The 15981-nt window shown below is 41.3% G+C and overlaps 1 protein-coding gene across 1 annotated transcript in view; it reads left to right on the top strand.

Moving 5' to 3' along the window:
- Positions 1 to 7102, top strand: part of FHIP2A (FHF complex subunit HOOK interacting protein 2A) — a 47763-nt gene extending 40661 nt beyond the window's left edge. The window contains 3 exon segments of the mRNA XM_042457622.1: positions 1422 to 1562; positions 3820 to 3923; positions 4014 to 7102. Of these exon segments, the coding sequence (XP_042313556.1) occupies positions 1422 to 1562; positions 3820 to 3923; positions 4014 to 4119 (351 nt within the window). The 3' untranslated portion in view covers positions 4120 to 7102.
- The last annotated feature ends 8879 nt before the right edge of the window (positions 7103 to 15981 follow it).

Genomic DNA, 15981 nt, shown 5'->3' with positions numbered 1-15981 from the left:
TGTTTTCATACACTTTTGACTTCCAGAAACATTATCTGTCTGAGAGCATGGCAGACGTCATCATGGCATGCCTTGTGTAAATGGGGGTGCACCAACATGGTACCTGCGGTGCGCAGTAGGGTTTGGGAGTGTGTGAACGGGCCCAGGCTTTTAATTCTCTTTTTAATCCTTTTGGATTTCTCTTTCCTTTGCTTGAAAATCCTTCAATTTGTTTGGGCTAGAAATTGATTCATCTAGCTCTTAAAATTCTTTCTGTTCCTGCAGTCATTGCAAGTGGTGACCAGAAAGCAATAAAAAAGCTATTGTTATTAATGCAGACAAAACCTTGACATAACAGCTCATTGCAGTGTCTTGAACTACCATAAGATGGCTTGAGCAGCTGCTTCATGTTCTTTTTTTTTTTTTAAGCCTAAAATGTCTGGTGCCTTTTTAAATTAAAAAGAAAGTGGGAAGAACCATAAACTGGGTCTCCTTTGTAATGTCTAGTTTGGTTCACAGAGCAGGAATTTCTTAATTCATTTTCTTTATTAATTTCTGCTTTCATAGTTGTGATATATCTTTGACTGACATGTTTCTGTGGTTTGAAATGGGTTTGTTTGCTATGTAATAATTAGGGTTGCTTCATTTATTCAGTTCAGTGGTTATGTGACAGAGCCATCCCCTTTCCCCGCTACCAGTTGAACATTAATTGCCTAGCTTGTGTGGAGAAGATAACTGTTCCCATGTTGCTTTTCTGTGCTGTTGGCAATGTGGGATTGGAGGGTGGGGGAAAGAGGCGGACTTAACCTCCAATTATCCTTCCAGGTTCACCATTCCCCTGTGTATGTGGGGTAGAGCCAACGACACCATTCCCATATATACATGGGATGGGCTTTAACATAGCTTTCACAGCAATAGGAAAAGTGTTTGTGTGTGTGTTTGTTTTGTGTCTGGGATTGAGAAAGGGGTCTGTATGTTTAAGAATGGAAGAGTCACCATGGTGAAAATAATGGCAACACAGGAGGAGGGCCATATCTGCCATGCTGTCCTCTTGTTCATGCATTTACTTTAACACTTTGTAGAATGCTTGAGCAGGGCTGTTGAAGCAGCCAACAAAGGATTGACAGCTGATCCACTGCCTACCTGCCTTGCACTTAGAGATATTTGTCACATGGATTGCTTAGGATAAAAAAAATGGTTTCATACATATGAAACTGTAAATGGACTTTGCTTGTTTCATATCATGGGATGCTTCAATTGTGGCTAGTGAATGTGTGTCAGGATACCTAGAACAATACACATGTGCATCTGATGGCCATCACTTATTCTGAGTTTTGCCTTATAGGAAACTTCAAAGCTTTTAATCTTTTAAAATCTGGGTGATTATTAGAATGATTGTGAATTATTTCAGGGATGTTTTCTCTTTTTTTGTTCCCTCACAGCCATACGATGTCAATCTACAAGTCACGTCTGTATTATCCAAGCTCTCCTTGTTTCCACATCCACACATCCATGAATACCTTTTGGACCCCTATGTAAATCTAGCTTCTGGCTGTCGTTCCCTTTTTTCAGTAATTGTCAGGGTAAGTAAATAAAGAGTGGTCAAACTAGAAAAATGGCACAAAATATGACTGTAGCCATGCTTATCGGTTAAAAAATAAAATGTTAAGCTACTCTCTTCTTACTGATGGCCATTTTTATTTCTATTCTTATTTTAAATAGCTCCTTATCGTCTAGTTAGGACAGAAACTTTATAGATCTGGAGCCCTAGTGGTGCAGTGGTTAAATGCCTGTACTGCAACAACTCACTCAAAACCATAAGGTAGTGAGTTCAATACCAGCGAAAGGGCTCAAGCTTGTCTCAGGGTTGCATCCTTCCAAGGTTGCTAAAATGAGTTCCGAGAGTGTTGGGGGCAGTTAGCTTACAGTTGTAAACCGCTTAGACATTGTTAGTTCGGTATGAAGCGGTATATAAATAAAGCTGTTTGTTTAGATCCACTCTGGAATTCAGTCCATAATACTGACGTCGTGAGTAATATATTCACAGTGAAATTCTATACCTATACCTATACCTTGCATAGGAAATTTGTTTTCTGTGCAGAAAGTCCCATCTTTTGCACACAGAAAACCATGTGCAGTTTTTGTCTATGTGCACAGAATAAGTCCTGAATTGCAAATTGTCTTTGAAGTCTACATTGTTTTCCATGACTTTCTCACAGTGAAAAAAAAGTTGAACCGATTTGTTCTTGTCTGTGAAAACAAATTTATTAAGATTTACATCCACAGTATATGAGCCTAGGACAGTGATGGCGAACCTATGCCACTCATGCCGGAAGTGGCACTTGACGCCTTTTCCTAGGGCAAGGGAGAAGGCGGAAGAGGCACGCGCACGCCCATTCCTCCTCCTCCCTGCCTTTTCCTGGCCTCCATCTGTCTCTCGGAGACAGCTGGAAGACAGAAAAGGGCGCTCCGGAGAAGGAGCCAGAGGAGCATGCCTCTGGCTCCTTGCTCGCAGCCTTCTCCCAGCCTTCAGGTGCCTCTTCAAGAGAGCTAGAGGCTGGGAAAAGGGCAGGGAGAGGAGGAGCGACTGGCGTGTGCCAGTGCCTCCTCCCCAGGGACCTTTGCTGGCTTCCGACTGTCTCGGGAGAGATAGCTGGAGGAAGGAAAAGGCGCGTGGGGAGGGAGGGAGGGGACCTGCCCGGCTCCCTCCCTCCCCACTTACCCTGCCTGCCCTCCAAGTGTCCCAAATGGGGCACTTGGAGGGCAGAGAAAGGTCTTTGGGGAGTGAGGAAGGGGGCCTGCCCGGCTCCCTCCCTCCCCACTTACCCTGCCTGCCCTCCAAGTGTCCCAAATGCGGCACTTGAAGGGCAGAGAAAGGTCTGGGGAGTGAGGCAGGGGGCCTATCCGGCCCCCTCCCTCCCCACTTTCCCTGCCTGACCTCCAAGTGTCCCAAACAGGGCACTTGGAGGGCAGGGAAAGATCTGTGGGAAGGGAGGCAGGGGGCCTGCCCATTCCTCTTCTTCCCCTTTTGACTTTCCTTGCCCCCAAAAGGCTCCAGAGAGCCCTTTGGGGCGAGGAAAGTTCTGGAAAGAGGAGGACTGGGGCCGGGCACATGCTCAAACCTGCGAAGAGCTGCATGGGAGCATGCGGGGTGCAAGGGGCGGTGCATCCCATTTGAATGAATGAGGCATGTGCCCATGGCGTGTGTGCATGCCGCCGCCACCGCATGCACGAGCCTCATTCAAGTGAATGGGGCTCGAGCATACACAGTATTTGGCTTACGCGGGGTGTGTGTGTCTGGAACGGATCCCCCACATAAGCGAAGGGCGCACTGTATTTTTTTTTTTTTAACCTAGAGATTATCTCCGTGTAAGAAAATGAATATTGTAATGGTTCAGGCATGATAAGCAGCAGGTACAGGTCAATGGTCATGTTTATACATAATGCTAAACCACAGTTTAGTATTACTTAGCTGCCACAAACTTTCGATCTGCATGCTCCATGTCTCCCTTCTCTTCCTTCTGGAACTTTTTCTATTTGATTCCCCTTAAATGTCTCTCGTCATTGTGTCTGTACCAAGAAATTTCTCAATAACTAGGATCTGTTCAAAACAAGTAACTTCAACCTAAACCCAAGTGTCATCCAGCTCTATTCTTGAAACTAACAAAAGTTTGCGTATGTCACAGGCACACTGTAAAACCATTGACTGGTCCGGTGGGTTTCTGGCAGTATTTAGATTGCTGAATATTGAGCTAGCAGCACTGGATGCACTGATGACTGTGTTTTCTTCCAGTCGTGTCCTCTGTGCTTCACTTCACTCAATACTATTTTCCTGTGCAGGTTGTTGGGGATCTCATGGTGAGGATACAACGCATACCTGATTTCACACCTAAACTTCTACTGGTCAGGAAGCGTCTCCTTGGCTTAGAACCTGAAGGCCCTATGTAAGTATGTTAAGTACTACAGTCTGTTAGAATACTGTTTCCAGATTGTTGTGTGTGACTTTTCATTAATTTCTCATCTTCTTTTTACAGTGTTGACCACATGACATTATTAGAAGGTGTGATTGTATTAGAAGAGTTTTGTAAAGAGCTTGCTGCAATTGCATTTGTGAAATACCACGCCTCATCCACACCATAAGTGTCCAGACTGTTAGATTGCCTCATAGTTCAAGCAGAGAAAACAACAACCTGATAACTTTTCCTGAGTGAGAAAGCAAAAGCAAATGTTGGCTACATTTGGAAGACTTACACAGGATGCATTTAAATTGTAGTTCTGTTTCTTAATTCATTGATGATGACTATGTGGATATGGAACGTGGGCGATGGATCCACAACACAATCAAAGGGAAATCAGTATAACAGAAAATGCTGAAAAAGCTACACACATCAGGACTTCAGTGCAAAATATTCTGTTCTTTTAACAATCTTCTAGGCAGTATAATTTTTTATTTACTCTATATAATTAATAGGCTTTTAAAACTCATTTTTGTCTCTCAAATGAGGCATGTTTTATCCCTTTAGACAAAAAACAGGTTCTTAAAAAATTAAACATTCAAAACAACATAAAAAAGAAATAAGAAGCTGCAAAGGCATACACAGCTTCTTTCATATTGTATGAGTCCATAATACATTATGGTCTTTCTGTCTACTATTGGTATATCTGTTGCACTAGAGCAGACAGTAAGTATACTCATATGTTGCTTTTCTTTGAATTCTCGTTTGTACTCCATTATTATGCTGCCTAACTTTGTTTGCCTTCTGTTTTGAACTGAAGCCCTAGGTTATTTGATCCAAATGTCTATATATAAGTTTATGACAGGATTTTTTTAGGTTCTTCTGTAATCAATTGGCTGAAGAGTATCTTGTGCCTTGACTTGAAGTTATTAATGGTCCGTGTTTTTAAAATACTATGTTTCTTAGCTCATTTGAATGGCTGCAGCATCCTGGTCAAAGGGTAGCTGATATTTCATATTGCTGATGACATTTTTAGTAGACTGGATTCAGATACTTCGCAAGCCTTGCAGTGCAAATGTTGATCTTGTCAACAGCAGTCCACTGTAACAAGAAGGATATGAGATTCCTTTAGTTCACTGTGGTCAGTCATCAAGCTTAAAGAGAGGTAGGATGAATAAAGATAGTGAGGCCTCACTTTCTTTTCTCCCAATCTTTTGCTAGTTCCTCATAGGCTGAAAATGTCAAAGAAGTAGTTATCTACCTTGAGTTGCAACATCTTTTGGTATTAATTTTGTTTTTACTAGGAAGGAGGAGGGGGAACTAGGTTCTTTCATCTGGGGGGAAATGCTCCTTTTCATCATTTGCTTCCCCCCCCCCTTACTGACATTACACCATGGGAGCATTTAACTCCTTCTTAGGCATTTAGTGTAACTTTAAATCCTTCCTTTTAAATAACTTGTTTACATATTTGCTGCATGCTTTCGTTCTCATTTGGATGGGTATAAATTGAGTTGAATTTTGTACCAGTGATGTACAGTCTAGTTTGTACAGTAACAAAGTGGAAGAAATATGGTCCAGAATAGTTTCCATGGCTGTTGTGTTCTAATATGATAGAACTTTGCTAAAGAGTGTTGGAAAATGGAATAGTTTGGATAAAATTGCTTACTTACGTAGGCATGCTTGGGGAAAACTCAGCTAAAAGACAGTTGAGTGAAATACAGGGCTGCCCTTTTGTATAAGAGGGGTGTGGCCAAAGGACAGGCTAACAGAGTATGACTCTGTATTCTGTTCATCACAATACCTGTCTCCTGCATAGGAGGAATGCTGCTGTGTGGTTTTTCTAATGTATTCATGCACCAAAGTTACTGAATGCAGCTTGAGGGGAAAAAAATAAGGATAAGCGCAACATCTTCCTGAGCACCAGATGGACATTAGATAGAAAGGAAACAATAATTTTATGAAAACGGGCCCATCTGAAAGCTTTTTAAAACATTTTTAAAAGTGTAGGCGACATAGATTATTAATCAGATAAGCATAATTGTGATTAATGCACATGTGTATTAATCTAGGTGTTGTTAGGACAATGGAGCTTGAGCAAATACATCTAAACTGGCCTTGTGCCTAACTCTGAGTAAAATTCTTGAGACTTAGGCAAACGCTACAACAAAAATGCTTGAGTTCTGTATGTTGTTGGTGCTGTATCTTGGGCTGAAATGTACAGCCAATATATTCTTGAGAATTCTCACAATAATAAAATCCCTTCCATGATAAGACAAAGCAAGTGGGAGGCAACCTTAAGCTATGCTATTCAAAAGTATAGGGAGAGAGATTATCTCTGAAACCGTGTGTATTATTATGCTTTCTAATTCAATACAACAGCTGTTTAGCTGTGTTAGACTGAATTCTAATTCTTGTTTTTGATAAGAAATATATCTGTTTGTTCAAGCAAGGTATATAACATCAAGATTGTTCCATTTGCTTTTTAAATATCACAATTGAAACTCTGATTGCACATGCCATGTGTTTTAAGGAAGTTACATAAATATTCAAGATGCATTCTGTTTTCCAGAAAATCTCAATGACATTTCAAGACACCAACGTTTTTATATGTCCATTTGAGACTTAAGATATGTATTCTTCTGTTGTAATATGCATCTCAAACCTAGAAATGTTTTAACCCTTTCTTTTGTCATGAAAGTTTTTATGAACTCATAAGTTATAGCAGCAACCTTTTATTTTTGTAAAAGCACATTGAAATTTCCTTCCAAAATATAATTTGTTTAAATGTGTAATCTTGTTTTCCATGCACTTTTCTTTTAAAGGTTAGTTGGGTCCTTATTTGAATTGACTGAATCTATGCATGTTATAACCACCCTTATTCTGACTAATGTGTGTGTGTGTTGCATAGACGCATGTATGGTTATTTATTACCTTCCAGTAAACACAGGAGGACTTATGGTCTGCTCTCCAGAATTATTGAGCAACCATCATTTGTAAGGATGTGAGAGGTAACTATTGGGTATTTGGTATCATTGCAGATACAACAGTGTTTATACATGTGAGTGGTTGAGGAAAGCTGAGGGATCATTTGATTCCAAAATACAGATACAATTTTAATTTTTATCCTGATGCACGTTCATGTAAATAAAAGCACCTTTTCACCTTTCTGTCATGTTGCTTCTTTGTAATTTGGTTTCTGGTATTAGCATTTGGCTAAAATTCTGTAAAACCAATATGAAACAATATGAAATAGTAGTCATTTCTCCTTATGTCTGTTTGTTGTTACAACTGTAGCTGCCTACTCCCTAGAGGCATGAACTTTTCTTACAGCATTCTGATATTATAATGTATTTATCAGTGTAGCATCAAAGATGTGCTAGAAGGTACTGCTTAAACCTGGTTGTACGTTATCTGTTTATGTGCATCTATTTATACACAAATGGACTCATTACTGCTCACATTAGGTAAACATACTTCATAAAGATTACATTACACACACTTGTACTCTTAGGAGGGAAGCAGAAACAGAGTTATGTCCTCGGGCCATTGCAAAAATGGAGGCAACAGTGTGGTCATTGAACCATGGCCATCAGAGTGCTATGGAATTCATTGTACAATGGGAACTCTCATTGTGCAAAAGGCACTGCACAGGATTTCCCCAACAGGCATCATTATTATTCACTAGAAAGGTTGTGTTTCCTGTCAGGGGCATAACTAGATATTGTAAAGTTACAGTGCAGGATTTTGGCCTTATTTTCTGGACACAGTAATCATGCTGCTCTTGTTATAAATGCATGACATCTGCTCACCTTGAACTGCTGAGCACAGCAAAGCTTTCAGTCATGAAATGATAATCTCATTTAACTTGGCAAGAGGAAGAGTAAAGTACATTGCAAAGCTTACACTATTCTTGTACTTGATAGTACCAAAATGAAGATTTATATACTCATACACATTTTTTTTACTTCCTGCCTTGCTTATATGAAACAGAAGATATTCAGTAATCCTTCCTATTTAATGTTGCTGACATTTACCAAGGTGTAATAAACAAGGTGTAACAGACTCAAGAAGAACATTCAGAATAGCTAGGAAACAGAGTGATACAACCTCTGTCAAACATACTCTATTTAATGTGAAGTCAAAGGCTTTCATGGCCGACATCCATAGTTTTTTGTGGGTTTTTCGGGCTATGTGGCCATATTCTAGAAGAGTTTCTTCCTGATGTTTTGCCAGCATCTGTGGCTGGCATCTTCAGAGATGCTGGCAAAATGTCAGGAAGAAACTCTTCTAGAACATGGCCACATCGCCCAAAAAACCAACAAAAAACTATATTCTATTTAGATGTTTTTACATGCATGAAGGATTCTTAAAATTAAACAGGTACAACTTTTTTATTAAAAAAATAAAGCAATTGTTTATCTTTGCAAGTGTCTTTATTCAGAGGAGCTGCCCAAAGTGAAAAGATTTTGTATTTATACTGAAATTGGTCTCTTGCCCTCTAACCAGTAGGCCCTTATGATGGCCTTATTCCCTATAGGTACCAGTCTTTACTGCAGGATTGTCACTTTTGAGAAAGTCAAGGAAATTGGTCAAAAGCAGGAGATAACGGAAACTTTGCTTGAGATAGACATAAACAATGAAGTCTTTGAGATGTCACTGTAAGAGAAGAGTCAGTTCTTGTGTCAGGTGGAGAAGAGAGATGTGAGGATATACATGTAATGTAATGCAACCATCAGAGCCAAGTGGGAGAAATTCAAGTGGAAGAATGTTTTTAAAAAGCTAAGAAAATAACTATAGCTTTTTAAATAATTTAAAGCAGTAGTCTTCTTTCTACCAGGATTTTTCTTGCAATTTCAGAACAAACTTTCCCAGTGCGGTTTCACTTAAACCATTTGGGCCCTGTCTTTTTATGGGAGTAATCAGGGTGGATAGGAAATTCAGATTCAAACTGCAAATGGAAATGAGTACAATGGAGTAAGGAAAAGCAAATCAATGGGCCTGAACAGACAGGCCAAAATAAAGCTGCTTCAGGTCACTTTGAAGGTATGCTGTTTATATGAGGCAGGCATCCTAAGAGTCCGGAAGCTGTGCCAAAGCCATGCTCCAGTCCTAAGGATTGGAGTGCAGCTTTGGTGCAACTTCCAGCCTCTTAAGATGGGTGTGTCATTTAAACAGCATACCCCCAAAGTGAGCCGAAGCAGCTTTATTTTGGCCTATCTGTTCAGGCCCAATGTTATGTGATCTGGAGCACCTACCAAGTCTTACTATCCCTTGCAGCTGTATCTCTTGTACTGAGAGCTGCAGGCACACATGGAGCAAGTACTGTACTGTCTTCTCCAAATTGCTCAAATGTTTAGAATATATGCAGTGAGGCCCTCCAGACCACAAGGAATGCACATACTTCATAAAAACAGTTTAAAATTTTATAAAATCCACATGATGCAAGATAATGTGTTGATCTATAATTAAATCTGCTGTATCTGCATCAGTAATAGCAAAAATATATGTAATGGAATAAGGCTGAAGATGAAAACATAACCACGTTGTACAGAAACCACGTGGAGATAGGATAGGCAGCACCATATGGTCCAGAAGAGCGATCCAGTTTTCACAGATTTCGCCCACAAGTAGCATGAAAATTGTAATGCAAAAATAACCCTTCATTGTTGAAGGATCCTGCAACTGATCATGGTAGGACTTTTTGTTAAATGAGTACTGGAGAAGAAATGATGCTTCAAGCGACAAGGCCCTCTGCAAAAAGAAAACCTCTTCACTACCAAGGATTTGTGCTGTCATTAAATCAGGGTTAATATGTAGCTCATTAGAGGTTGGTCATCATTAAAGCGTTTTCTGGAGAGCTGCATTATGCATGCTTATACAGAAATTGGCCAGCACATTCTGTTTTATAACCATAGCTAGCATTTCATCACATACAACTCTTCCACTGCATTACCTCATTTATAAGGTTTCATTGGAATTCTTTATTTACAGCCCCAGCCATTTCTCATACAAAGCAGAAGAGTTTTGTTTTCTAAGGATCCTGGACTCAATACAGGACCAATTCAAAAACAGATGGGCTTCTGAGACATCAGGGCATTCACTGGTGTGCAGTGTCATAACAGAGATGGCAGCCTATATGTTCCTGAAGGTGTCAGTCCCTCAGATATAACCCATCACAAGTCACATGTGCTGGAATCATGCTGGATGGAATCATGCTCCATCTCTTCTTTCTCTAATGATGTGTTGTGCCTTCAAGTCGTTTACAACTTATGGTGACCCTCTCAGGGGGGTTTCTTGGCAAGATTTGTTCAGAGGAGTTTTGCCATTGCCTTTTCCTGAGGCTAAGAGTGTGTGACTTGCCCAAGGTCCACCCAATGGGTTTCCATGGCTGAGCTGGGAACTGAACTCTGGTCCCCAGAGTCATAGTCCAACACTCAAACCACTGTACCATGCTGGCTCTTCTCTTTGAGACACATGCACTATTCCTTTTCACTTCAACAGCCACTGGCTTCTATTCTCTCTCCCCACCCCCCCCCCTTTTCTTTCTCTTTCTCTTACACTACACACACACAATGCCTTTATATCTTTTACAGTGATACTGCTAAAGAGATAAATATTCCTTGGCAGAGTGAAGTTCTTTCTCTCTCTTTTTCCTTCCCTGCCCTCTCCATGGATTTATAAACCACCCTGGCCACATTTGCCAGCTGCAGAGCAAACGAAGAGCCTCTGGTGCTGTAGTCTCAGTTACATGGCTTGGAGGAGGGCAGGGGGGATGCTCAGAGCTGCACTCTCTCCCTCAGGCCTGAAAAAGACTTGCTTTTGGCCCTGATGAGGGTTTTTCTCTGTCCAGCATGCCTAACCTGCTGTGGTACAAAGCCAACCCTTCATCTGAGGAGGGAAACAAATGCACAAAGGGATCTATGTGTTTAGAACAGCTCCAGGACCCCAACCACTTTAATCCAGCCTTCTGCATGTGCACACACACTTAACCCTTCACTTCTCTTGTCCCTTGCAGCCAGGGTGAAGATCCTCATCGTTGCTGTTATTGGCACTTTTTCCTAAGCTTTAACTGCAGTAGATGCACAGATACTTTACTTCTTAATTTTCAAGGATTCTTCAGTGGTCATTCTTTCATACTTGGGTATGGAGAGGGCTGCTTACATCCTTGATTTACAGGTTAGGGCGGGGAATTTAGAATTCTCAACCAGAAAGTTCTCATTAAACTCCCAGGACACCATAGTGCTACAATTATGTACTATTCCTGGGACTGCTGGGAATTGCAACATCCGGAAGGCCACATGATTCCCCACTTTTGTCCTAAAGGGGCTGCGGGTTGTAGATCTACTTTTATAAAACGGATCTCTTCCGGCGGGCTTTCCCATCAGATTTGGTATAGAGATTATGATTAAGACCCCCCTCTCTAAGTATGATGGTATATGAATTGATGTTTGGAGATTTTAAGGAACTAATAGGGATGTATTAGTTAGTATTAGTATTTTATTCACTGTTCAATTGCATTGTATTATTTTAATGATGTAATCCCGCTTCGATCCTTGGAAGAGGTGGGTCATATAAATAAAAGTATTATTATTATTATTATTATATATTTTTTAAAAATCTGCAAATAAAATTACTGCAGTGGGGACCAGGCTTGGTCATAACCTCTTTTCCCTGATGTGCAGATTATTTGGACAGATTTATTTGGTATGGGGAAGTATGAGAAAGAACATTTTCTTCTCGCTCTCTGAAATTGGGCATTCGACCCTACTGCCTTGCCCCATTGCAGGCAGAGACTAGGTCTTACAGTATACAAGAGCAATGGAGGAAATGTAACCTCCAAGGCCATTTGAGGTCCACAGATTCCCACAACATAACCCCTATTTTTGGGTAAAAATGATTCCCAGGGCTCTAGCCTGGGCATAAAATAGTCCATGAAGGTCCAAAAACATGGTGAGAGGGTGGGGGGAGGGTTTGGAGGGGGAAATATTTACAACAACCTGGGAACTGAAGAGAGGTTTGGCAGTCCTGAGATCTTCAAGGAACTTTGACATTGTGTGCTTTAAAGTCATTTCCAATTTATGGCGAACCTAAGGCAAATTTCTCATAGGCAGATTTCTTCACAGTGCATTTGCCATTGCCATCCTCTGAGGCTGAGAAAGAGTGCCTTGCCCAAGGTCACCCAGTGGGTTCCATAGCTGATCCAGGATTCAAACCTTAATCTCCATTGTCATAGTCCTACACTCAAACCACTACACCACACTGGTTCCTGCTTCTGTTTTTAATTTATGGACATGGCTCCTTATTGTTAAGCTGCCTTGTATCGTCTACCAGGAGAAAGATAGGTGTGTAAATAAATAACTTATAAGTCAGTTGGAATCTACTCCACTATGCACTTCACTCAAGTGTATACCTTGGAAAAAGCAACCTTTTTGAGCCAAGTTTTATATCATGTTTTATATGGCAATAACTGCCATGGACAGCAGCCCTCTTCATCAGACGCAGTAGACCTTAGACTTTCAAGTGACACAAGACTTTTCTCATATTCTCCAACATTTCAGAAATTAAAACTGGGACATGCATATCCAAGTAACATCAGAGTGGTCAAGAAGGTAAAAATTACTCAAATGTGGAAGAACAAACAAGCTAAGGGAGGATGCAACAGTTTGGTTTTGCCTCTTTGGAAGGGCATGATTTGCCCCTTCCTCATCTCTCCTCCCACAACATTTGCATTTTGAACTCAGTTTGCAGCTGTCTACAAGGCAGGGAGGACTGGAAAGAGGAGAGAGAAAGTGGGACATTTTAAAAACAGCTGAAAAAGTGAGTTGACAGAGGATTAAGCGGGACTTATGTGCCTTCGAGTAATTTCCAATTTATGGAGACCCTAAGGTGACCCTATGAGCTTTTCTTGGCATGTTTTCTCAGAGAGGGTTTGCTACTGCCATCCTCTGAGGCTGAGAAATTGTGACTTGCCCAGGAGCAGCTGAGCTGGGATTTGAATTCTGATCCCCAGTCATAGGAAATTATCACCATGGGGTCATTTCCACAACTATTGCGCTTGTGCAATAAATGGGAGCATCGTGAAATTGTGCTTTTCCATTCTGTGCAGTTCCACAATTATGATACTACATCGAGTTATAGACACACAAGATAAGTATGTCTAGTTTTGTGCAGCCTCTATTAGGTTAGTGTGAATAGTTATTGTTATGCATGTGGTGCTTTTGGGTAGGAAGTTCTAGCCATGCTCTCATGATCTTGGTATCCCGCCCACTCCAGATCATGTGGACTATTAAAGAGCATAGCAATATTTGCTTGGGCACTTAGGCATTTCAGAAACTGATGCAATATTGGCTGCTTATTCACATGAGCTTTTCATTAATGAGATGTCGTGCAATAATAACAATTTCCAGGCATGCTGACCATGGGATGATCTCGACATCATGTGATAATCGTCACTCATTAATGTTTTAATGCTGCTATTCTGCTTTTTACCCCAGTACGATAATCTCCATAGTCCAATGCTCAAACCACTATACCACATTGGCTCATCCCTACCAAATCAGAACAACTGGAGTGTATGTCTTTGTTGGATTTTATCTAACAAGACTGTAACAAACACATTGAGAAATATATAGAAATACAGAGAGCCAGTGTGGTGTAGTGGCTTGAGCCTTGGACTAGAACTCTGGAGACCAGGGTCTGAATGCCGCCTCAGCCATATAAAGCCACTGGGTGACCATGCGCAAGTCACATTCTCAGACTCAGAGGATGGCAAGGGCAAACTCCCTGTGAAGAAACCCCCATGATAGGTTCACCTTATGGTCACCATAAAACAGAACTGACTTGAAGGCATACTACAACAACATTGTGTGTGTGTGTGTATACAGTTGTATAGAATCCAAGCTTGGGTTACTATAGCAAAATAGAATTTATTCTCACTCATGTATGAAACGGGCTTCTTGGTATTTTCAAACAGCAGTGTAATTCAAGACATCCTACATGAACTTACTAGGGCAATCCCTATCAATGGGGCTTATGTCTGAGCAGACATATGTAAGAGTGCAATTAGGCAGTCAGTTTAGCTTAGCGGGAAGCTAAAAGCTCACCAGATTTAGCATCTTCAGAATGTTTTAATAAAAATATAGACTTACAAGATTTGTGAGAGAACTGGCTGTGAAAATTTCATTTATTGGTGAAATAACATGTTTAAAGGAATGTCCTAGAGGATGAGGGAGGGCATCTCTGACTAGCGCATGAAAAATAATATTCCTGCTGCAGCCACAATCAAGCAAGCAAGATGCCCTTAACCTCAATTTCGTTGATTAACTAGCATTTCCTCAGATTAGGTTAACACTGAACTCTGGCCTCATGACTTAGTAAAACTACTTGGCAGCAAAAAAAAAAATGGAATTATTATCTGATCTCGCCAACTGTGATATCCATTCTGGATCCAGATATACAGAGTCTGTCCCTGGGGAGGACAATACAGTCAATCAAATGGTATCTATTACCAAAGCATCATGAAATCAGCAATGAATTTCAACAGTGTGAGAGGATTTTTGAAGTAATTTTCTTTACAGACTGCCAGTCCACAGTTATATATTGATAACTAAGCATGCTTGTAAAACTGCTTTGTGAAAGATAGCCTTCCTCCCTTACCCCATTTATTTTTTAAAGGGGGAGGGCTGAAGGAGAATGTTGCTAATATGTGGGTTTTTCTCTCAGACCACAGCTTTGAGAAATGATATTTTTCCTCATTTCCCCAATATTATTTCAAGTCGGGAGGGTCATTCAGTCTGACCTTAATTTTGCCAAGCAGGAAGACACTCTCCAAGCTGCTCTGCACCCCCTCCCCCATCCCCCAGGACTGAAGGGCATTTGGGCAGATTTCCAGCCAGCAGATCAAAGTCTTTGGGAAGCATGAGGGGAAGCATGAGAGCTGAGCCACTGCCTTTAGCCCCTTCCTCATTCTTTGCGGGGTGTGTGTGTATTCTGAGCGGGGGGGGGGGGGAGAGCTGCGCTGGAGGGAGACCCTCTGGCAAGGCCCTTTGGGGATTGAGGCAGCCAAATGTGTGCATGAAACCAGCACCCATTTGGGGAGAAAGTTTCCATGCCCCTTCTCCCTCCTGGGGGCCATCAACCCAGGGCTGCTTCGCTTCCTCCACATGCACACAGATACATGCACCCACAAGCATGCTTCTTTGGGTTCCCCACCACCCCAAAAGTCTGAGCTTGGTTTCCCTGGGGATCCCTGCTACCCTGATTCACTGGCCATGGAGGCCCCAGGCAGCTGATGACTCCTTCTCTACCTCCAAAAGTCCTTCAGGGATGGATGGAAGGAAGGAGGGCGGTATGGAGAGCCAACAGGTACCCATGCCCACTTGCCTTCAGTGCCCTCCTTCCTTTGGGTGGGTGGAGAGAAGCCCTTTCTCCCTGGTGTGCTGTGGTGATCCCACTTCAACTCTTTAATGTCCTGACCATGTAGAATCTTCTGCTTTGGTGGTCAGGTTTTGTTATTTACCAGTCAATAGAGGAGAATTGAAGTCTTCCAGATCTCTGAAGGCCTCCAAAAATTGTTTTCTGGGTCGCATGCGGCCCCCGAGTCATATGTTGTGCAGGCCTGATTTAAGCCAAGCAGTTGCATGATGAAATGTTTAGTTATAGATAGTATGAAACATATAGGTAAAGATAACTGAAACGAGCATTTAGGAAACTGTTGATTAATGGGGTGGGGAATAGGATACAAGTTTCTTTCCCTACTTTCTAGTCCCTTTAAATAAGCCTGGCTCCCTGGCATTTCAGTATTTTTGTTTCTTTCATTGGCTCACTGCACTGAATTGCAAAGTAAGATTATATTACTACTGCCAAACTCAAGCATCAGTTTCCTGTTGAAAGCCGATATTCACCAGAAAATGGATTCACTTTTTATTTATCTAGATAAAACTAGTCCCACGTCAGCCAATTAATGCCATTTCTGATTGCTAAGATCAGTAGGTTAAGGGGCACAGAGATCACTTTGGAATAACTGTGTTTTCCCTTGATTTTTTTT

The sequence above is a fragment of the Sceloporus undulatus genome, chromosome 3, assembly GCF_019175285.1.
Source record: "Sceloporus undulatus isolate JIND9_A2432 ecotype Alabama chromosome 3, SceUnd_v1.1, whole genome shotgun sequence".
NCBI classification, from domain to species: Eukaryota; Metazoa; Chordata; class Lepidosauria; order Squamata; family Phrynosomatidae; genus Sceloporus; species Sceloporus undulatus.
The sequence above is the reverse complement of the archived record's forward strand: the minus strand, read 5'-3'. Positions and strand labels throughout refer to the sequence as shown.